At 40.6% G+C, this 23,714-nt stretch overlaps 2 protein-coding genes across 2 annotated transcripts in view; one reads left to right on the forward strand and one right to left on the reverse strand.

Moving 5' to 3' along the window:
• Positions 1-4,534, reverse strand: part of hars (histidyl-tRNA synthetase) — a 28,574-nt gene extending 24,040 nt beyond the window's left edge. The window contains exons 1-4 of the mRNA XM_031898744.1: positions 4,451-4,534; positions 975-1,219; positions 638-712; positions 417-536 (exon numbers count right to left, since the gene is read on the reverse strand). Of these exons, the coding sequence (XP_031754604.1) occupies positions 417-536; positions 638-712; positions 975-1,085 (306 nt within the window). The 5' untranslated portion in view covers positions 1,086-1,219; positions 4,451-4,534. The remainder of the gene's footprint in view (positions 1-416; positions 537-637; positions 713-974; positions 1,220-4,450) is intronic.
• A 111-nt stretch (positions 4,535-4,645) lies between these two features.
• On the forward strand, positions 4,646-22,602 carry zmat2 (zinc finger matrin-type 2). The gene is given in 6 exon segments (NM_001005119.1): positions 4,646-4,676; positions 9,983-10,076; positions 12,351-12,474; positions 16,738-16,811; positions 19,699-19,844; positions 22,076-22,602. Coding segments are annotated over 6 exon segments (600 nt in total). The 5' UTR covers positions 4,646-4,658; the 3' UTR covers positions 22,220-22,602.
• The last annotated feature ends 1,112 nt before the right edge of the window (positions 22,603-23,714 follow it).

Consider the following 23,714-nt stretch of genomic DNA (forward strand, 5'->3'; position numbering starts at 1 on the left):
AGTTGCTCCACTATGGCTAAACTATGACCCAGATTTCATATACATCTAGATCCCTTGAGAAAAGTCCCTTGAGAATAAAGAGCCATGCTTTACCAATCCAGCAGTGTTCTGTGCTTGGAGCTTATCTCAGAATTACAGAATGAAATATCTCTCTGTCTCAACCAACAATATACTCCTCTGAAACCAAACTGAAACATATATGTTCACATACCAGCAATTTGTATATTACAGGAAGATTAGTAGAAATCATTGGATTTATAGTTCTGCAACATCTACAGTGCTAAAAGTGGTCTGTCCCTGAAGATACTTCAATTATAAATATGTCATATCATGTGCAAACACCTACACGATGAGGCACTTATGGCTGTGACCTGTGATGTAATTACAGACTGATATACATACACTAATGTACTCACTTTCAGTTCAAAGACAGGAGTGTCAATTGTCTCAGCTCCATGACGCTTAAAGCAATTCACAACAGTGCTGAGAACTCTCTCCCGGATCGCCATTTGTTTGGGATGAACATCATGGGTGCCCTATAAATGGAACACAAAGCATATTATCGGAATGTATCAATCATGTAAGCTAGAAGCATTTAGCAAATGCAAACTACAGCTATTCACTAGGGAATATTTACCTTTGGAGTTTTAAGGACAAAATGTTTCTGCACCTCTGGCTGGGCAATTCCATCTTCAACAGCATCTATTGTGGGCTGGAAATATAAACCTGATAACTGACTTGTTCATCTAACCTTAGAAATATGTAAATAAATACCCAAAGTGTTTTCACATTAACAGGACTAAAATATAATTCACATTTCAGCAATGTAAACTGTATTTCTGCAAATTTTTACATACTTATTAATTAACTCGAGATGACTTGTAGACATGCAGTGTAGACGTGATCACTTGTAGTTGGCAGCTTATGTGCAAGTGACAGTCAGTGATGCTACTGAATTAACAGAAAGCACATACCTGATCACTGGGGTGATATGATCTATATGGAACAGATGCCACACAGGCCAAAATCTTCCTGCCAACCAGCAGTGTCCAACATGATGACGACAATGATCTTAGTGATCCCATGACTTCTATTACTAAATCCCAATAACAAATTTCGGATTCATGCGACTATGGGATTGAAATAACAGCCACATGCTCAGATTCACATTTGTGTTCTACTCTTTAGTGCAATCCAAATTCCAAGATCCCAGCTGTAACTGCAAACAGAAAGAAAAAACAAGGATAATTGTATGTATGTATGTATATATAACTTTATTTATAAAGCGCCACAAGGGTACGCAGCGCTGTACAGTCTTACAGAATACAAAATTACACACAGGGAGGACAAGTGATATAATAAATAAATACAATAAATATATATATATATATAAATGCCATGTGGTATGAGACACAGTAGGAAGGAGGTCCCTGCCCTGTAGAGCTTACAATCTAAGTGGTTGGGCAACATACAGGCACAAAGTGGAAGGTAAGAGTGCACCAGGTATGGGCATTTGCCCTTAAGCGCAGGACTAGGCAAGATAATGTCTTAGTGCTCCAGAAGGTAACAGCTGAGCTTTATCTTAAAGAGAGTGGGTGAGTTTTCCCTACGGAGGGATTCAGGGATAGAGTTCCAGAGGTAAAGAGCAGCGAGATAGAAAAGTTTAAGACGAGAGAGCGCAGTGGGTGTGGATGGTGTAAAAAGACGGAGGCTGTGAGAGGAGCGGAGGAGACAACCAGGAACATGTAGGGAGACCAGTGAAGAAATGTAGTGAGGAGCAGAGGAGTGAAGGGCTTTGAATGTTAGTAGAAGGATTTTGTAAGCTATCCTTTGCTTAACAGGCAGCCATGCAAGAGAGTTTAATTGAGGCTGAGCAGGTTCCCTCTTAGGAGAGAGCAGGAGGATCCTGGCAGCAGAGTTTAAAATTGATTGCAGGGGAGAGAGGTGGGAGTCTGGGAGGCCGGTTAGTAGGAGATTGCAGTAATCTAAGCGTAATCTAATTCCCGATTCAACCATTACTTGCCTCAAATGTATTTTGTTAAACTGACATCTATACCAAAAAAAAATTATACGACCATGAAGCTGGTACAGAACTTAAGCTTTCAGCATTTTTCCATGTGCAGGGCCACCATTAGTAATCAGAGGGCCCCATACTACTCTGCCCCAGAGAACCCAACTTATTAGCCAACTGGTCATTTGTGCTCCCTGGGTGGTGGGCCCTACCAACAATCAAGAGCAAGGGCCCCAGATTCACCCTGGCCACTCCCGAATTATGCCCAAACTCTGCCCATGATCCAATCACAGCCCCTTTTCCATAGAGGTTCCCCTCTGCCATTGGGCCCCTGACTGCAGTACCCCCTGATGACAGCCCTGTCAATGAGATGGGCATTATAGTTGAAAAATTCATGTGTTGAAGATCCCTGCTCTGCACAGCATTGTTAATTAGATACTGAACGTCTCAGATACAAAACATAAAAGGGATCATTTAAGAATCAATCCAGTCCAATGTGCAAGATGCAGCCACAATGTTTACCCACAATGCAGTGTTTTCACCTAAAATAACAGGATCATTGCAGGTGTACCATACACTGTGTCTAATGCAGCCTGCCATGATGCTCCATTATCAATAATGCCCAATTCACTGGTGCAAGTCAGTTACAGAGATGTATGCAGCCAACTAAGGGAACCCTAGAATTATTGCTGCGTTCAGGCTGCTTTGGGGAGAAGAGGGGGGGCAGTCGCCCCGGGCCCTGAGGGTTTGGGGCCTTAAAGGGAGTCCTGCTGTCAATGAGCAGCACAATCAGGCAGGGGGGTTAGAGCTCAAGTACCTGCATCTTTTTTCCCAACACAGCCTGGGGTTGGATAGGTTGGAGGGTAAGTTCAAACTCTACCCTCTAGCTTATCCAGTCCCCATGCAACTTAACTTTGTGACAAACAAAGCTGTGTAGGGGAAAAAAGATGCAGAAGTCAAGCAAGTATCAGAGCAGGCAGCAGAAGATAAAATACATACTAAGGCCAAGGAGTTTAGGGCAGGTGGCAAATATTATAATCAGTGTACAGGCAAAGGTTAATACCAGGCAAACAAGTATAGGCAGTGGCAATATTAGGGCCAGAATTAGGGGTAGGCAGAAGATGCACGTGCCTAGGGTAGGGCGACCAGATCAGTTGAAAATTCAGGGACATGTCTAATAAATACATGTTGCAGGGCAGTACTGATTGCATTTAAAATAAACTGCTCAGTTCAGCCCTCACTGGTTTTTTTTTTAGATGTGTCCCACAATTTTCAAGTGATCTGGTCACCCTACCCTAGGGTGCAACAGGGGGGGGGCGCTAGGATAGGGTTATCAGATCACTTGAATATTCAGGCACATCTCTAATAAATACATGTTGCAGGGCAGCATTGATTGTATTTAAAATAAACTGCTTTCAGTTCAGCCCTGTTCACTGGATATTTTTTTTTAGATGTGTCCCTAAATTTTCAAATGATCTGGTCACCCTACCCTAACCTAGGGTGCAACAGTGGGGGTGCTAAGCTAGGGTTATCAGATCACTTTAAAATTCAGGCACGCATCTTATAAATACATGTTGCAGGGCTGTACTGATTGTGTTTACATTAAATTGCAATCACTACAGCCCTTGTAGCAGTTGGATTTTGTAAACTCGTCCCTAAATGTTTTAAGTGATCTGGTCACCGTACACTAGGCACAAACCTATTTTAACGCTTACCCCTAGTCCAGGCCCTTCTCCCCCCCACCATCTGCTCATTTCTAAAAATCCCAGCAAGCAGGGCTGAACTGATAGCAGTTTATTTTCAATCAGTACTGCCCTGAATATTCAGGTGATCTGGTCCCCCTAGCCGGCTTGGCCACTGGCAATAACCAAGGCTTTCAGCTATAAATATATAACATAAATGTCCCAATTCTGCGGCTCGGTGACAGCAGGAGAACCAGGCAAATCTATGTTCCTAGGGGAAAAACCTAGGTATTTGGTTATTAAGGAGAGCACCTTATATGTTAAACAGACTTAGCAACACTTAAAAAGTAACAAAACATATCTACTTAGGGCACTTCCTATTAAGATCAGAATTTACCAATAAGTTGCTCAGTTTTATGTCCATTTTAGCGCTTTGCACTTCCCTCGTAAATGAGCCCTAATAAGTTTCACCTTTGGAATGTAAAAACTCCTATAGAAAAGCCTGTTCTCTCTGGCTCTACAGAGATCACGCCCTATTGCTAGATGCCCACTGTACATACTAATTTACAGGTACCTGACAGTACATACAACATGATCCCTACATGTTTAAATGCACATGTCACCTTCACCATCCATTCAATGGTGTCTGCTCTCCTTTTCAACTCTATGATTCTAAAGGAGGGCTGTCTGTTACCACTCTATCTACTCAATGGTCACTCTGTCTTAATTGCCATTACATACAAAAATAACAATTTACCACTAGCGTGAAGAACCGGCAATGATCTGTAGTTTCACGTTCTCTAGTGTATTTCAGGGAATGTGCCCAAAATAAAGATGGCGCAAGAAGCCGATGACAGAAGGATGGCTCTATCATCTGATTGGTAGAAGGTGTAACTAAGGCGGCTAGTTACAAGGTTCTTCCGCTTGACGTCATTTAGCGCGACAAGAGGTCTAGGCCGGGCAAGATGGCGTCGGGAAGTGGGGTGAGTATGAGGGCTTGGTAAAGAGCCGCTGTTTGTTCTCTGTGGGGTTGAATTCAGACGGATAGTGGAGGCTGGTAGTGCCTCTTTAGTTTAGAATTTTCTAGCTTTTCCCAAAAAAACAGCTTCCAACATCCTTAGGGCGGAAGAGAGCATGTTGTGTCTATAGAGCAACACGAACAATAACAAGAGAGCCGTAGGAAGATGAAGGCTGGGCTATCATTAATTACCACCCGGGCATTAAAGCACTCCCAGTTGGTTCCCTTGTGTAATAAGGAACTTAGGCTGAACTACACCTCGCAGCACCAAATCCAGGGATTTCTAGGCTGCCTGTTGGGTGGGGTACGTTTTGGGTCTGGTGTGTGTAAATGTAAGTGTGGGTGAGTCTCAGGGGAGATCCCTCCATGGCTATTTGATTTCTGAGGGAATTCACATTTTTGATTTTGGATGAATACTGAAAACTCCACAAAAGGACTCCTCTGAATCACACACTGAATCCAGACCCTAATTTTCATGTGCAAATTAGGGAAAAACTATAAACTAAAAAACGAAAAATAAAAACTAAAAATGAAGTATGAAAAAATAAAACCACCTGCCTTTCATTGTCATGTGGTCTAAAATCACAGGATTCTTAAGGGCTTGGGTTTGGCTGAATACAATTCCTGGCAAAAAAGACTGATTTGGTTCATCTTTTTTTCTCGTATAATCTGGTTTTAAGAGGAAAATGCTTTGTCTTCGACTATGCTTCTGTTATAACCCCTACTAGCAGTGAAGACTGTTTTACCTTCCCTTTAAGGGCTCTGGCACACGGGGAGATTAGTCGCCCGCGACAAAACTCCCTGTTCGCGGGCGAATAATCTCCCCGAGTTACCGCCAGTTGCCATCCCACTGGCGACGATGTAAGTCGCCGGTGGGATGGCAAACGCGGTGACGCGATTTCGGGAAATCGCCGAAGTTGCCTCGCGAGGCTTTTTCGGCGATTTCCTGAAATCGCGCCGCTGCGTGTGCCATCCCACCGGCGACTTACATCGTCGCCGGTGGGATGGCAAATGGCGGCAACTTGGGGAGATTAGTCACCCGCGAACAGGGAGTTTTGTCACGGGCGACTAATCTCCCCATGTGCCAGAGCCCTAAAGGAGAAGAAAAGGTATGATCACTTTGGGGGTGCCAAATGATACCCCCAGTGTTTATAATTTCTTACTTTAGACCCTGGCCAGTGCTCCTGTTTGCTGAAAATGGCATAAGGGATGCTAGTCCAAATTGCTTTCCATTTCTTGGGTCTTTGATTCAGCCCTGGGCTTGTGCGCACATGTGTAGTAGAGTGAAAAGCTGTTGCACGGCTGTAAAGAGGGTGTAAAAGAAAGACGGCTGATTTTTTAGAGAGTAGTACTGGGTCAGGGTCTCAGGTAAGCTATTTTAATCTCTGGAAGGGGGCGCCCACCCAGTGATGTGATTTACCATCACATATTGTTTTCTTCTCTATTGATATAGTGCCAACATATTCAAAAGAGCTTTACAGACATTATACATTATTCTCATCAGTGCCTGGACTTAAGTTCCTTATCACATTCGCACAGCATACTAGGGTCCTTTTTTATCAGGAGCCGGTTAACATGCCTGGTTGTTTTCGATGTGTCTAAAGAAACACACTCAGGCATGGTGTGATCATACAGAATTCTTGCAAGTAGTGTCCAGACAGAGATTCTAACTTAGTGGACTTAGATTGTGCTCAGGCCCGGATTTGTGGCGAGGCCACAAAGGGCCGGGCCTAGGGCGGCACAAATTTAGGGGCTGCATGCCGCCCTGCTGCAACGAAAATGTAACATTTTGCTCCCATACGGAGTAATGGGGACTTCTCCCCACTGCTCCGTATGGGAGTTGAAAAGTCCGCACATGCGTGCTTCCGGCTGCACCAAGGGGGAGAGGTTCGTAGGGACGGCCTCGGGGCGCCAGGATTTGGAATCCGGCGCTGATTGTGCTTCTACAGCAGTGATCCCTAACCACTGGCTTGTAAGCAGCCCCTTGGTTGGTGCCCCCAGTGGCTTTAAAGTGGGAATTCCCAAATTGGAGGCAAGTTTTGGTTGCATACAAACCTGGTGTAGTGCCAAACAGAACCTCTTGTAGGCTGCTAGTCCACATAGGGGTTACCAGATATCCAATCATAGCCCTTACTTGGCACCCCAAGTACATTTTTCATGCTTGTGTTCCCTCTTCTGTAGTATTGTTGACTGAGCTGTTTGCAAAAGGGTGCAGAAGTTTTACATTAATACCCAAGCATGGAAGACCATGAATGATTTAATATGGGATTCTAATTTATATAGCGTTATGTTTAGTGGAAAGTAGGAGTGACTTGGCAGATAAAGCCTATCTGCAATAATTAGTTAAAGTCAGTATAATATTCCCTTAAAACCCAGTCTTTTGTTGTTTGTGTTAGGAATCTGATTTCCATTGTCATCTTCATCTTCTGCAGAGCAATGAAAGGGGATATCCTCAATTTTCTTTTTTTTTCACAGTTTCGCACTTTAGGCTGTCATAGAAATGAATTATTGCCCATTCCCAATAGGCTTTATTTTCATATCTATACATCTGATTCCATTACACAATTGGTTATTTCTGCCATGATAACTAAAACATGTGGTCTGTGTAATCACTGGACGTTTTGTCTAGGCAGTCAGATTGAAATCTTTTGGTTCCTTACTAGTTACTTTGAAATGTAAAAAGCTATGCCTCATCTGTGTAAAGGTGGCCATACACGCACCGATATTATCGTACGAAACCTCGTTTCGTACGATAATCGGTGCGTGTATGGCATGTCAGCGAGCCGACCGATATCGCAGGAAGCTGCTGAAATCGGTCGGCTCGCCGATCGGCCAAGTTAGAAAATTTTGATCGGGCGCCATAGAAGGCGCCTGACCAAAATTCTCCCTTCAGAGCTGAATCGGCAGAAGGAGGTAGAAATCCTATTGTTTCTACCTCCTTACCTGCCGATTCAGCCCTGAATGGTGTGTGGCGGATCTGACGATGTTTCGTGCGACCGACGGTCGTACGAAACATCGTGAGATCGCCACGTGTATGGCCAGCTTAATGCACATGTATTTGATTAGTAAATCTTTAACAAAATGAAAGGATGGGGCACTATATTGTGTTAACCCTCACCACGTCCTATCTCTTATAGTAGTACTAATAGTGTGGCATAAATTGTAGTGTGATTGTGACTAAGGCAACAAATGAATTGTGCTGACAATGTGTGGATTTTTGCCACCAAACGTAGACACACTCCTCCTTTATCAGTGTTAAAGTGTTTAAAGGAGAAGAAAAGGTACAATTGATGGGGGGCCAATGTTCCTGTTAGCAGAAAACTGCACCGGCCGGGGTAACTGCAAGCAATCTAATGTTTTCCTTCTTTGCACCACTTGCATGTGTACAGTAGAGTGAAAAGCTGAACTTTAACAGATAAAGCTGTCTTTTTCGCTCTACTGCACATGCGTCAGGTCAGGGATTGTGAAGAAAGAAGATGGAAGGAAGAGGCTTTCTCGCAGGTACCCTGGGCCGGTGCAGTTTTCTGCTAACTGAAGCTCTGGCCGGGGGGTACTTAGCATTTGGCACCTCCTAGTGATTGTACCTTTCCTTCTCCTTTAAGCTTATTAAAGGTCTCATCACTCTTTGCATGTCCATAGCAAGGTTCTAGGTGTATCCACAATATTGACAAATGTCTGTTTGGATTTGTTTAAAACTATCTTAAAGGAGAAGGAAAGGCTAAGTCACTTGGGGGTGCCGAAATGTTAGGCACCCCCAAGTGACTTAGATCGCTTACCTTTTACCCCGGGCTGGTGCCCCTGTACGGAGAGAACAGCACTAGCCTGGGATAGCAGCGAGTACTTCCTATTCGCTTGCATGCGCAGTAGAGTGAAAAGCCGAACTTAAACAAGAAAGTTGGCTTTTCACTCTACTGCGCATGCGCCAGCCCACGGATTTCGCCGGCAGAAGAAAAAGGAAGGAGGAAGCGCTTCCTGCAGCTGCCCTGGGCTGGTGCTTTTTTCTCCAAACAGGGGCACCAGCCCAGGGTACAAGGTAAGTGATCTAAGTCACTTGGGGGTGCCTAACATTTTGGCAACCCCAAGTGACTTAGCCTTTCCTTCTCCTTTAACCAGTTAGATGGGATCCTTGCTGCAAGTAAAATCAGCCGGCTATGATATGCAGATGGGTTTTTTCCCCCCATTTAAAACACAAAAAGAGTTGGCGATATATTAACAATGACTGGTGATAAAAATCTTACATACACTATACTTTATCTGTAAGGTTTAACAAGTTTGAAAGGGATGTGTTACTAAACTGGTCTAGGGGAAGGGGTTGAAATCTACTTGGAAGTTTTTAGAAGTGACAGGTTGTTACCATTTCTCCTTGTATTTTGTTTTCATAATCAGTTTTATTGCTCTCTGCCCACTTTAGAATACTATTTTTATATTTTGCAAGTGGTGCTTCCCCTATACTGTAATGGGCAGCTATATAAAATTAGATTTTTCAAGGAATGCACATAAAGCAGGGTTGGAGAGACTGCAGATTGCATTAGATTGAGATTACCTATATAAAAAGCAGGCTGTAGAGATCTTAGCACAGCTATGCACAGTGCTGTATAAAAAGGAATACTCATCTGATGTGGGCTTCAGAAATTTTGGCACATCCCCTAACATTACCTGTATAAGGGGAAAGAGTTTCCTTTACTAGACGGCAAAATCCTGACCTCAGCCCATCTGAACACATAGGGGATAAATGAAAGCAAATCACACCAACAATGCACAATGTAGTTTGAAGCTTCTCAGTATAGTGAAGGTTGTTAAAGCAGCAAGGTGAGGACCAAGATCATTATTATATCCTTGGTTTTGGAATGAGATTAATAAGCATACTTTTCCTATTATAATGCATTAGGGAATGTTGGAAGGAAATGCATCTAATTTATACAATGTACTGTATCTTGCATCAGTGCAGCCTACGCAATGCAATTACCATAAATCATAGTTACACAAGTATATAATTGGAAGGGAAATTTCTTATGTGAGGCCCTACAGGTTTCAGCAAAGCTGCACCATGTATTTTGCTTACTGGTTGAGAATGCTGGCAGCATTTAAATAAGTCATGGTTTTGTATATGGAGGAGAATTGAAAAACACAAGATGCTTCTATATAGAACAAAATTAGCCACTTTGCAAAAAATAAATTATGAAAGTATTGCAATTTTGAAATAAAAGATCTTGTCAAGTTTGTGTTTTAAGTCTTGTCATGTTCTGACATTTGTATTTTCTTCTTTAACAGTCGAAAAATGCAGACTTCCGTCGGAAGTGGGACAAAGATGAGTATGAGCAACTTGCACAGAAGCGAATTACAGAAGAAAGAGAAAAGAAAGATGGTTTGTATTTGTATATTGTTCCTAATTATAAGTAGAGGAGTAAGCCTCCCCCTTAAAAATGAATGAAAAATTAGAAAGAGAGAGAAAAATGTTCAGAGTAGGTTCCATAGATGACGTAACCCCCGCATGGTGGTGCCAAGCATGATAAAGTATAAAGAGAGCGCTCAGAGCAATTTTAGATTAATGTGTATTTTTTTTTGGAAGGGAGTGTTTTGGTTTACATTACATTTATTGTTTTAAAGCCTATTAAGGATTACTGCAGATGAGCAACATTTTGATATCTATATATGCAGTGTGTTAAATCTAGCAGGCCTTGGGTGTCTGCTACAGAGGTGAATTCCCATGTAAGCTGAGCCAGCAGAGTCACATAAAATAGTATAAGCGTGGAAGGTTGTGTTTTTCTCTGGGATATAGAATTATTATCATAATAGACAAAGAAAAATGCTAATGTAATTCAATACATTGATTAGAAAGGTTAGCGGGGAAAGCACCTCTTCAAAAGAAAGTCCCTTGGACATTTAACCATGTTTGTTGTGTTTTCGTTTGGTGCTTGGGTGTTATCATTACTGTTTTGGCATGTGACAGAATTCAAATGGAAATCCATCTTTGTGCTGTTCTGATGCAAATGTGCGGCCAAAGTCACAGGAGCTGTGAGTGTGACCTTGCCACATACTCAGCAATATAACATTAGGATAATCTGTGGTATCTACTTGGGTGCAGTTAATCCTTATGATAGATTTAGGTGTCAGAATAGACTACACGCAAATAATAAAAATCATAAGGAAGAATGTGTCCCTTCTTATCTGAATGGGTATATGGGTAGCCCAATGTCATTGTTACACTTCACCTTGTTCTGCAGGCAGAATACCAATTATAGTAATCATCAATATATGCTTCTTCCCAATCTAGTGGTCCAGTAAAGTCTGAAAAATCGTATGTTTTATATTTGCATTTTAAAAAGTCTGTGCCCATAGAAATGTTCATTTTTTTCTTATTTTAAATCTCACTTATTTAAGTTATAGTTGGCATGAGGTAGACTTGAGTGCACACCTGTAAATGTATGCACCTGGCCTTATCTGCCTGGCCCTTAGCGGTAAATACTTAAAGGGGTTGTTCACCTTTTTAGAATGTAGTAGAGAGTGCTACTCTGAAACAATCTGCATCTGGTCTTCATTTTTTATTTGTAGTTTTTGTAATTATTTAGCTTTATATCCAGCAACTCTCCAGTTTCAAATTCTAGCAGCTATATGGTTTCTAGGGTCCAAATAACCCTAGAAACCAGGCAGTTGTTCAAATGAGAAGCTGGGATACAAATAGGAGAGGGTCTGGATAGAAAGGTATGTAATAAAAAGTAACGCTAACCGTGAAACTAGCCTCAAAGAGCAATATTTTTTTGGCTGCTGGGCTAAGTGACCCCCATTTAAAAGCTATAAAGGGTCAGAAGAGGAAAGCAAATATTAAAAAAAAAATGAAGACCAAATGAAACGTCGCTGAAACTGTATCATACATACTAAAAGTTAACTTAAAATCCATCAGAGAAAAAGGGATTTAATTGGTGTCATATAAATTATCATGTCAGCAGTGCTAAGATTTGTAGTTTAACAAGGGCTTCAGGTTGTATATCCCTGGTATTCCGACGTCCTTTTAATCTTTGATAAACATAAGCATCTGTTTGCTATAATGGGTACTTAACCACAAGCAGTTAGGATCCATTTAGAGCTGTACTACTATGCTTTGCATTTTATTGGTCTCCAGGAGATCATTTGATTTCATAAAATGTCTAGCCTATCAAAGCTTTGACCGCAAAAAAAGCCTATAAGGCCTATGACAGATGGGGTGCTTTACTGTCTGAGAAATCTCTTCTCCTGAAGTGCCTGAAAATACCTGCCCCTCTGCAACTTGAATTGCCAGGTATTTTTGGGAGCTTTGTTACCTGTGGAGAGAAGATTTCCTGCAGGCGATTATTTGCCTTATCTGTCCGTGCTCTAAGGAAAATTTAAAGCAAAACAACAAGTATTGTATGAGTGGCAGTCTTGTACATGGCAGTGCCCACGGCCTGCAGAGAGAAGACATACAGTATTAAATCAAACAGCTCTGAACTGAATTTCCACACAATAAATAGAATACCAATAAGATAAAATAGGGCTGGCTCGGATCTTTGCACATGATTCTTAACAGGTTAATAGCTCAATGGATTTGTGTAGAAAATAAGCAAATTTCATTTATGCAGTGTAAATTATCCACATCAATAAATGCACATATATTGTGTTCTAGGCAAACCTTTACAGCCCATTAAGAGGGAATTACTCCGACACAGAGACTATAAGGTGGATCTGGAGTCCAAGCTGGGAAAGACCATTGTCATTACAAAGACCACTCCACAGTCTGAAATGGGAGGGTAAGTAGCATATAATGTGCTAAGGACAATGTTGACTCAACTATAAATGTAATCACCATTTAAAAGTTGAGGTACAACCAGGTTATGTCTCATTTGTGGTGATGGAGAGTTGGAGTCAACAAATGCACCAGTTTATAGAGCTACTCATGCGCACTCCTATACCTATGCTTGTGCTTTAATAAACTTTCAGTTTCTTTTTACTGATGCAATGTGAGTTGGAATGATATTATATTATACCCCCCCCCAGCAGCATATCAACAAGTGATGTGAGGCTAGACATGTTTTTACTTTCCCTAGTGCCCCCTTGTGATTTGTGCTCTGATGATGAACTTCAGTCACTCTTTAGGGTAAGAACACATGGAGCGAGTTCGTCTTCCATGATAGATCTCTGCTAACATCGGCAACTAACCACTCCGAAAAGGCTTTCCGCCAGCTGAAAGCCCTTTGCATTGCTTTGGTAATCCGAAGTTGCACTAAGTTTCCTCCTGCAGGCGACTTCGAAAAACAAAGCAATGCAAAGGGCTTTCCAGCAGCAACAATAGAAGTTGCTGGTGGAAAGCCTTTTCTGAGTTAGTTAGTCGCCCTAGATAGCAGCGATTTATTGCGGACGATTAACCGTGGGTTCTTACCGTTACTGCTGCTACTGATGCATAAGTAGAAGTGCCATAAAGGTGGACTTTCACTGCTCCATTTTTGTTACTCTGTGTGCTTTTTATTTAATATTATGTGTTTTAGCTGTGTTGGCCACTGGTATGCCAAGTACCCTGTGTATGGCCTAAATAAATGGGAAATATTACTTGCTTCACCTAAGGCGTTCTCCGTAGACACAGAGAGCTACAATATCTATGAGTGTGTATGTTGCTCTGTTCATCTGAAATCTGGTACATTGCTTAAAAGAATACCCAATTGTAAATGTCTCACACCAATATTTAATCAAAGCAAAGCTCTTATGGCTATGTGACCACTACTACACATTTTGGTACACTTCTTATACCCACAGGTCAATAAGGCAAAACCTCAGAAATCTTTATCAGCGATATCTCCTGTATCAATAATTCTCAAAGAAACAAGAAGATAGGTAGAAGAAGATAGATAGGGCTGCACAAAGTAAGAGCAACATAGACTACACTTGTTAGGTAATGTGGTCACATCAGTATTCTCATGTCGGATACCTTCTCTGTGGTGCCTCAGACCCTTATAATTCTCTGGTACAATGGAATCCACTTTTTCTCTCTTGGGGTGGGTAGGGGGAAACAACTGAGAAGGTGTCTGTGCTGTGAGAGTATTGGTGTTCTCTCTTTCAGTTTACTTAACAATGTACTGTTGTTATGGCATGGAAATTACTATTAATTTGTGGTGCTCTAACCATGCACTGCCTCCTGCTCTTGCTCCTTAGAGATTTATTAGTATGCAAAAAACTGCTATGGGAGGAAGTGAGGAGGAGTGCCCCTTGCATTGTTGTACGGTGGATATTCTGCAGATTTTTAAGAATTTTGCTGTAAGAACTGCACTAAAAGTGCAGTAAATGGTAATAGAACATTCTATGCTCGTTAATCTAAGTACCACTTACTATCTACAGAAGTAAATACATGGGAAAGAACTGATAATCGGAAAAAATCCCTTTTATGGATCTCGCTGCACATTGTGAAATCGTCTGGGCTTATCCCTTTATATAGAAATTGCCTTATATTGAAGATCCCATAAATGAACAGCAATGTATGTGCTATAAAACCAATGTAATGGCTTGTTCCATGACATTTCTGTTGATTTATGGGCCTCTGTTGGACAGCCGTTATAGATTGATTGTTTATTATGTACCGTATCATTAAATATCGATTGTGTCAGCCACAGAGTTTTGACAAGCCTTATGCAGGCTTGTGCTCAATAATTTGCATTCCTCTAGTAAAATCCTTTTAAATGACTCTAAAATGGAAATAAATAGAAATCGGAAGCTTAAGCTTGTTAAGTCCGTAAACCCTTGCATTGGAGAGCCCCAATTTTAGTCATGGCCTCTAGAATACAATAAAATTTTTGTTTGTGTAGAATGTGGATTAGACTGCTCAAGGCTTGTGTGCGCTGCATAGTTGGTCTTTAAAACCTGGTGCTTGACTCTACAGTTGACTCCATTACAGTGCATATATTTAAAAAAAATTTAGAGCAACAACTCTGGTTCAAAACTGGCAACAAATTTAACTGGCTCTATAATCATGAGCAAGAAATGCTGCCCATACTCATTTTAAAGGATGGAAACATTAGAAACCTCAATGAATGCTTTAAAATCTTTCCTAACCAAAAGAAACTCAGCCCTCTTTTTTTTCACCTGACAATTGAAAACTCCAAAACTGGCCAGCAGGTGGCATTGTTGTAACAAAATTCATTCATATTTACACTACACATTCCCCTTAATATCTTTAAATCTTGAAAAAAATGAATTGAAATTGCAAAAGTGCCAAGAATAGCACTCTCATCAATGTTAGGCTCACTTGTTTTAAAGGTTTACTTATCCTTTAAGGGAATGAAGCCCAAAACATTTTGGTTATATATGCTGTTTACGAATGGATAGTCAGTGCACAAATTTAAATGTATACACACTACACATATGTATATACATTACGTGTTTGTTTTATAGCAAACAAATGCAGCCAGATAGTCACAGCAGGGTCGTAAATGGTGTTTTGGTGATACTTTACCTTTACATCCTTCATGTAGTGTTTACTTGGCACTGGGGTTTGTGTATGAAGCCAAGTAAATAGGAGCTAATGAATAATTTAGGTACTTTTTTTTACATCTGGATGTGCGTAGTTTGTGTAATAAAAGAAGCACAGTAAATATAGATGGTCAGAACTTTAAATTCAAATATCATGGAGTTTAGTTTGTAGTATAATAGATTGGATTTAGCTCACTGTATGCAGTGTGCAGGCCTGGACTGGCAATCTGTGGGTTCTGGCAAATGTCAGAGGGGCTGCTGTAAGATGCCATAGACCGTCACTATGTATTGGGCTGGTGGGGGGCTATTTTGGCCTCTGTGTACTTGAAATCCCAGGGCCTATTTTGAATCCAAGTCCGGACATGGCAATGTTATGGGGAGCAGTAACAGAGTTGTTGTCCATTATCTGTTTCAAGGGAAGCGCTCTTTTGATGATCCCTTTGTGTTTAATTGGAAGAGTATAAAATGTTACACATGCAATACTTGGTTGTTCCCTGTATAAAGGTTTGGGAATCATTTATAAAACCACCTTATTGTTCGACATTTTTTACATGCAAAATACATATCCTAGGAAGATCACTTAATGAAGAGGAAACAAAAACAATTTATACCTTTAGGCAATAATTAGGCATATTTAAAGGAGAGACCATGTGCTTACTTCCAGATTTTTTTAAGCATTTATATGTAGCATGAGTTTCCCATTACACGTAGGAGGGGATGAGATCCTATTGCTTACTGCATGCAGTACATTCTTATTCTGAATATTTACATTTATACATGAATGGGACCGTCGCTGCTTGCCTTGAATGTGCTTTTCTCATAAACATTGATTGACTGTGTTAGCCAGTCAAAAATGTTTACAGGGTAACCCTTTTGAAATAAAAAATAACAAAAGTGGTATAAAGGTGATACCTTTATTGGCTAACTAAGATAATCAGCTTGAAAAAGGAACTAAAATGTTCTGAAAGCTTGCTATGATTATCTTAGTATCACCTTTATACCACTTTTGTTATTTTTTATTTCAAAAGGGTTACCCTGTAAACTCATAAACATTAAAGGGCCTTGAATCCCAATCATCTGAAATGACTGTCGACAACACTCAACTATATCTATGCAAGGCTTTCAAGAACTTGTTAGAACCAAAGTTTGAAATGGGTGGGGGTCATATAGCAACCATCTTTTGATCATTACTAGGGCTGTGTAATTGTCTTAAAAAGGCCTGGATTAACTACAGACTGAGTTGGCAGCTTTATTGTCCTATGTGAGGGGCCTTCCAGATATCTGGTAAGAAATGTCTGCCATTTAGGCTTTGCTACAAGGTCTGAGAACGTCTCTGTCTTCAGTCGTTTGGATACCAGCATCACTTGGCAGTTCAACTAAGTCCTTTTATAAACTAGCCACAAAAACCTGTGGTACACACGTCGGCCTTGCACATAATAAATGAACCATAGTGTCTCCATGCGCCTTTTTTCAAAGCATACCAACTGAATGTTGTCAGTAAACAGTACAGAACTAAAATTTAAAAATATAAATTTAAACACTTTTTTTCTCTACAGCTACTATTGCAATGTCTGCGACTGTGTGGTGAAAGATTCAATCAACTTCTTGGACCATATCAATGGCAAAAAACGTAAGTGTTTGTATCTCCCTGTACAAGGCCATCGTCAGAAAGCAGAAAATAAGTATGGAATTAATGTGGATTAGAACTAAAAAGACTAAAGCAGATTCACTAAACCAGCAATAAAATTCTTTTTGGCCATTTTTGTTATAATTGACAATTTTTCATACATGAACACTAGTGAAGTAACAGACTTGCTGCAATCTAGCTTATAATTGGTTCATGAGCTCCACCACATTGTCGCGACTTTTTCATAGCCATTATGACTTTAGTGAATTGTCGCGACTTTTTCATAGCCATTCCGACTTTCGCGAATTGTCGCGACTTTTTCATAGCCATTCCGACTTTTGCGAATTGTCGCGACTTTTTTTCGTATTGCGATTGAAAAATTTGCGACAATTCCCGAAAAAGTCGCAAAATACCGTTCATTACGAAAAAAACGCATTCGGATGCTTTTCGGACGTTCGTGGATTAGTAAATGTGCCCCTAAGTATGTTGCAGATTGGCCAATTCTAAGCACTGACCCAAGCAGTGAAAAAACTATTGCTCTGTGAGGCTACAGTTTTATTGTTGTTGTTACTTTTTGTAACTTTCTTTTTCTATTCAGGCCCTCTCCAATTCATATACCAGCCTCTTATCCAAACCACTCCCTGTTTGCTTAGGTATCTTGGACCGTAGCAACAAAATAACTGCTGAAAATCCACTGGAGAGCTCCTGAACTAATAATAAAAACAACAAATAATAAAAATATAATAAAAAAATAATAAAAAAAAATATTCAAATTGTCTTAGAATATTGCTGTTTAAATGATTTTTTTAAGTAGACTTAAAGTATGATGATCCAAATTACAGAAGGATCCCTTATTTGAAAATCCTCAGGTCCCAAGCATTCTGGATAACAGGTCCCATACCTGTATAACGATAGTAACAGACCTACAGTATACAAGCCCATGCTGCATCAGTAAGCAACTTTGATGTGTGTTGCTGGCTTCACTTATTTCTTTGCAGTCATGCAGTGCACATCTGAATGAATTATTAATTAGGACTTAAACATAGATTTAAATCTAACTTTCCTACAATGGCACTGAATTAGGGTTCAGTAAAGCCATTTAAGCTGTATGCAGCTTCTAATGGAAGTAATTGTTGGTAGATTTATTTGAAACATTCTTAGTAAAGGGTATCAGTGTGTTTTGAACAAAAATGAATCCGCAAATAATGTATATCCTAATATATGACATGGTTTTTACATATCAATAGATCTTACATTTATTTTGCAGGAATTCATAATACCTCCATAAACTAAAAGTTTAGCCATTATTTCAGGTTAGGTTGTACTCTATACCTCCATAAAATATAGCCGCAGTCTTCTTTAGAGCCCGTTATTAAGCGTGGGTGTAGAGGTGGATCTATATATAAAAAAATTTTGTTGAGGAAGGTAATTGCTCAGTAAATCACAATTTTGAAAACTGCTGAATCCCCGGCATGTGTTAGTGTTACGCATGTAATTAACTGCTGATTGTTAAGCGGTGACGTACGTACAAGGAAAAGAGACATTTTGACATTTTGCTTTGAAGGCTATATATTTAAACAAATGTGATGCTCTTTATCAGTGAGAACAGGCGCTGGTGACTCCTCGCTAATCAATTAGCTTTCATTTGAGTGCATTCTCTTTAGTTAGTTGTAAAGTTTTAGCTGCATTGAATAACTGACAGTAAAGGCTTTACTGTGTAATAAAGGGAACGTGCTATGATGAATTATTCTACACTTCTGCACCAGACACAATAGAAGTAGCAGGTAGCAGGAGTCCTTAAACCTAGTCTTTATATCAAATAGGTTTCCAACATTCAGGGCCTGTTTTGGCTAATGCCGATTGTTGCTGATATGAAGTGTTAAGGTTCTGTTGTGTCTGCTACCCATTTCTGGCACAATTTAACTGGCCACATCCCCTATTAAGTCATTGCACCTACTCTGCAGTTGGGCAATGTCCCCATCTCATTTCCCATAATGGGAATCTAAACACAATAGGAGCCCTGTGAGCTTGTGGCCAGTTGCTGCATAGCTAACGATACAAGCTAGAACAGTAACTTCTTTGGAGATGCTTGCGGGAATAAAGCAGACTGCAGTCATCTAAAGCTGGCCATACACGCACTGATAATTTTGTACAAAACCTCGTTTTGTACGGTATTCGGTGCGTGTATGGCAAGTTTGGGAGGCGACAGATATTGCAGAAGGCTACTGATATCGGTCGACTTGTCGATCGGGTGGGTTAAAAGATTTTGATCGGGGGCCATTGAAGGCGCCTGAGCAAAATCTGCCTTTTTAGGCTGAATCGACAGAAGGAGGTAGAAATCCTATTGTTTCTACCTCCAAATCTGACGATTCAGCCCTGAATGACCAATGGTTGCACGAAAGATCGAAAATCGCCAGCTTAACCGTTTCTGTCCCATTTAATCTTGCCATTCAGTGTGATGCCAGTAAGCATGAACCCAGAACAATAGATTCTATGTTACTGTTATGATGGCCCTTTTTTGCTGCCACTGTAGGTTCTGTGATATGTTGCATATGGAAGGGGAGTGTAATCCAGGATCGTGCACAGAAAATGAATAGATAATATAGAATGTGTGGAAAAGGACTGGTTGGTTTGTTTCGTTCTGGTTCTTGGTGTAATGCTGTGCCTTTTGTGGTAGGAGAGAACAGGGCATAACGATGGCTGCTTATAGAACCGTGTATAGTGCAATGTATCCTACTGGCCTGCAGCACTGGAAACTGTACAGGCCAGTGCAAACCCGCAGTGCTGTTCTTCACATAGAGATATGTTTCTAGTCTATATTAAATAATACCAATAAAAAAACTTGTAAATGGCAGTTCTTACTTTAATTTGAAAATGATCTTTATATCAGATCAAAGGAACTTGGGAATGTCAATGAGAGTAGAGCGGTCAACACTCGATCAAGTCAAGAAGAGATTTGAAGTTAATAAGAAGAAAATGGAAGAAAAGCAAAAGGACTACGACTTTGAAGAGCGAATGAAAGAGCTTCGGGAAGAGGTATGACTCTTTAGCCTGGAATTCCAGAAGCAGGTCTTAATTAGAAGCATCAGAGCGCAGATGCAATCAGTGACACTGAGAGTAAAGAAGCCCTTGTGCTGCTGGCCTAATCCTCTTACAGTATTCTGCAGGCAACAAAAATGGGTGCTCTTTACACACCCAGTGCTCTATGTAAAATGAAGATTGCATTTTCAACTATTTTCATGTTGGACTTTTCTAATTTTTAAAGGAGACATATTGCATCATACTCATTTTTTGGTAATATATTCCCCTTTCTCTAAAATGTATAGTGCTTCTATAAAAGAAGGTTTTAAAAACATTTTACCTGTTAAAAATGTAATTATACTAAAGCTGCAGAGAGATCCTTTCTCCTCTGCTGTCTAAGCTGAAATGAGGACTGGGCGTGTCCTCTCATGCTGCCTCAGGAAGTGATCATACTTCTGAGTGACAGTCAGAAAGTCCTGCCCCTGTATTAGTTTTGCTTCACTGACCGTTAGGACGGGCCTTTTTTTCAATGAGAATAACACGAAAGCATGAAAGTTGGATGGCACTCCAGCTGGTAAATAATAACTTTCTTTATAGGAAAGAGGTTTATTCATGGGGGCCTGCTGGAGGGCCCTTTATATCACAGCTGATGGCAATAAATTGTGCATAAAACTCCCTGCAAACTATTAACCTTTTTTTTTTACATAAATAAAGGAAGTTTGTCCTCCTGCCTGCATCCCCCTCAGCTGATTGTGTCCTCCTTTCCCTGACAGCCGTTTTGTCCTTCTCCCCCCCCCCAGAGTCTTTCTGTTTTGCTTCCCCCCGAGAGCCTCCTTCTCCTCCCCCCCCCCCCCCCCGAGAGCCACCCTGTCTGCTTCCCCTGAGAGCCGTTCGTAACTTTTGACAGCTGCCCCTGCGCTTCTTATAAGGGACGTTCGGCTCTGTGCTTCTTTATCTGAAAGGAGCACAGAGCCGAACGTTCCTTATAAGAAGCGCAGGGGCAGCTGTCAAAAGTTACGAACGGCTCTCAGGGGAAGCAGACAGGGTGGCTCTCACGGGGGAGAAGGGTGGAACGGCTCGCAGGGTGGAGGGGGGGGAAGGATGGAATGTCTCTCAGGGGGGAGCAGGGTACGGCACAGCGGTGGGCAGGTAGCTGGCAGGTGGCTGATTAACGGTGCAGATCTATGTGCAAGTACGTGGTGATTGCAAACGGCCAAACTGACGTCACTAGAAGCACCTCCCTCCCTTCACAGTCAAAGCCCTCAGTAATGAAGCTGTGAGAGCCGGCGGCTCTTTAGCAAACTATACAGAGTCTTAAACCGGAAGTCCAGGATAGGAGCATAACAAGAGCAGTTTTTGGCCAATTTCATGAAATTTCACTTGAAATGTACCCAAAAAAAGCCAATTCCTTCTATTTTACATTAAAAAACATCCATTAAAGCACTCTGAAAAATGATGGTATATGTCCCCTTTAAATATACTTCAATACATAATAAGACAAACTTCCCTTTTAAATGAGTACTTTCACTCAGGGCAGGTTTCAAGGCAGAGCAGGATGGACATTTATCTTGCCTATTGGTCACCCAAAATGAATGTAGATAGAAGTACAAAGGGGAAGTTTTATTGTTAAAGCTAACATTATTCAAAGTGTATTCACCCCTGCCATAGAAATGCATGTGGGCACCTATATGGATTGCTGGCTCTTTACAGGGGTGGTTCATCTTTAAGGTATCTCCTAGTAACTTTGCAATTGAGCGTCAATTATTTTTTTTTTCACATGGTTTTAATTATTTGCTTTTCTCTTCTGCCTCTTTTCAGCTTTCAAATGGCAGTCACTGACCCCATCAGCTTAAAAACTATTCCTCTGTGAGGCTACAGTTTTAGTGTTACTGTTTCTTACTTATCTTCCTAGTCAGGCCCTGTCCTAATAATATTCTAGTCTTTTATTTAAAACAGTGCCTGGTTGCTAGGAAAGATAAACCCTAGCAACCAAATAGCTGCTGAAATTTCAACATGGAGAGCTGTTAAGTAAACGTTTACTTAAATAACCAAATAAAACATAAAAAATTAAAAATGAAGACCAGTTGCAAATTGTCTCAGAATATCACTGTCTACGTTATACTAAAAGTTGATGAAAAGATGACCCTACCCCTTTAAATGTTCATGTTCAATTACTTGCCATACTATAGAGCAATGCTGTGCTGCAATTGATCTTTAATTTTGAACTATTCTCGTGGCTCCTTTAGGAAGAAAAAGCACGAGCGTACAAAAAAGAGAAACAGCGGGAGAAAAAACGTAAAGCAGAAGAAGACCTTGGATTTGAAGAGGACGATGAAATGGCTGCTGTCATGGGTTTCTCAGGCTTTGGGTCATCAAAAAAGGGTCACTAGTTCTGCAGAACCATGTGGGCAGCTTTTTTTTTTTTGTATTTCCTAATGAAACCTATCTTTTTATATAGACAAAGCTTTTTTTTTTATAACGATATACCACTTTGACACTGGCTAACCACAGGGAATGATGGGAGTATGCACCCAGCAGCCAAAACACACAATGACTATTACTGTGAAACTTTTTTTTATTTAAAGATCTGCAAACTTTAATGCTGTGGGCTATTGGTCAGACTTTGCCAGTGGCAAGGTGCGCTTTCTTTTTTCTTCCTGTTTGAAATGTGTTACATGTATAGTAGGACAAATCTGCTTGTGAGGCAGCCCTTTCACTCTGATCCAGTAGATTTTCATTGTAGTAAAGTAAAACCTATTGCTTTTAATAATTAGCCCATGTTTGTATTTTGATTTCACTGATCAGAAACTTTGTTGCTAGTAACGTAGCTCTCTATTGGGAGAGGAGGGTTTACTAAGAGGTTATCCTTACTGGTTTAGGCTTTATGATCCAAGAAGGGAAAACCGCTGCCTGTTGGTAGTTAAAGTGGCAACTCATCATTATTCACAGTTCCACAGGGAATGTAGATTTGTTAAGAGGGGTTGGGGGTCAGTGGCAACCTGACATATTTAACCCTTTAAGTGCTGTCAATGTATAATTGTGCTGGCACTGTAGACTCTGCTTTCCAGGTTCCCTTTTGATCTGTACTCTAATACATGCTGGTCATGGCGTGATCAAGAGCCTGATCTTTATTTTGTTTTGTTTTCAAACAGAATACATCACTAATATCCACTTTAACTGTATTTTCTTAAAGGTTTGTTTTAAATGTTTACCCCTGCCCCTTGCTCCCCATTAAGCCTTCTTCCCAACTCACTAAACCCTTACAATTTGATACATTAGTTGCTGGCAAAGCTCCTACTCAGGGTGAAGCTGCTGCTGAGAGGTAAAATTTATGCATCAAATTGTACATCTACTGGAAACCCAGGGCAGGGGAAACAAATTGATTTTGAAAACATACATTTTAGAATAATGATGGTGTACTATTTGCACACCTCACTGGGACTTTCCATGTGTTTAAAGAGTGCTCATGCAGTTTTTTTCCCATTTTCCTTCCACTTTTAAACTAACAGCTGACTGTAATGTTTACTGTGTCAAAAAAAGCTTTGTTTGCTATATAAAAAGACTGGTTGAAGATCCATAAGGACATTGTACCCACTAGGATCTGGGTAATATTGGCCAACAGGACTACTGTGTCTCAATGCTGCTTCATGGACCTCTCTCCTTAGGATGGTGGGAATTCTGTGGTGCCTGCTGGCGAATAGGTTTCCAGTACACAAGCGTTACGAAGACAACCAATGAAGGGCTTACTATTTCTAGATATTTTTTTTATTTGTATATACACAAGATTGAGGACCTTAGTGTCTTTCCTCTCTGCTGCACCAATGATTAGGCGGACACTCCTTTCCTGCAAACTATATCAATAAATGTGCGTTTGTTGCTCTGCTT

The sequence above is a fragment of the Xenopus tropicalis genome, chromosome 3, assembly GCF_000004195.4.
Source record: "Xenopus tropicalis strain Nigerian chromosome 3, UCB_Xtro_10.0, whole genome shotgun sequence".
Taxonomy (NCBI): Eukaryota; Metazoa; Chordata; class Amphibia; order Anura; family Pipidae; genus Xenopus; species Xenopus tropicalis.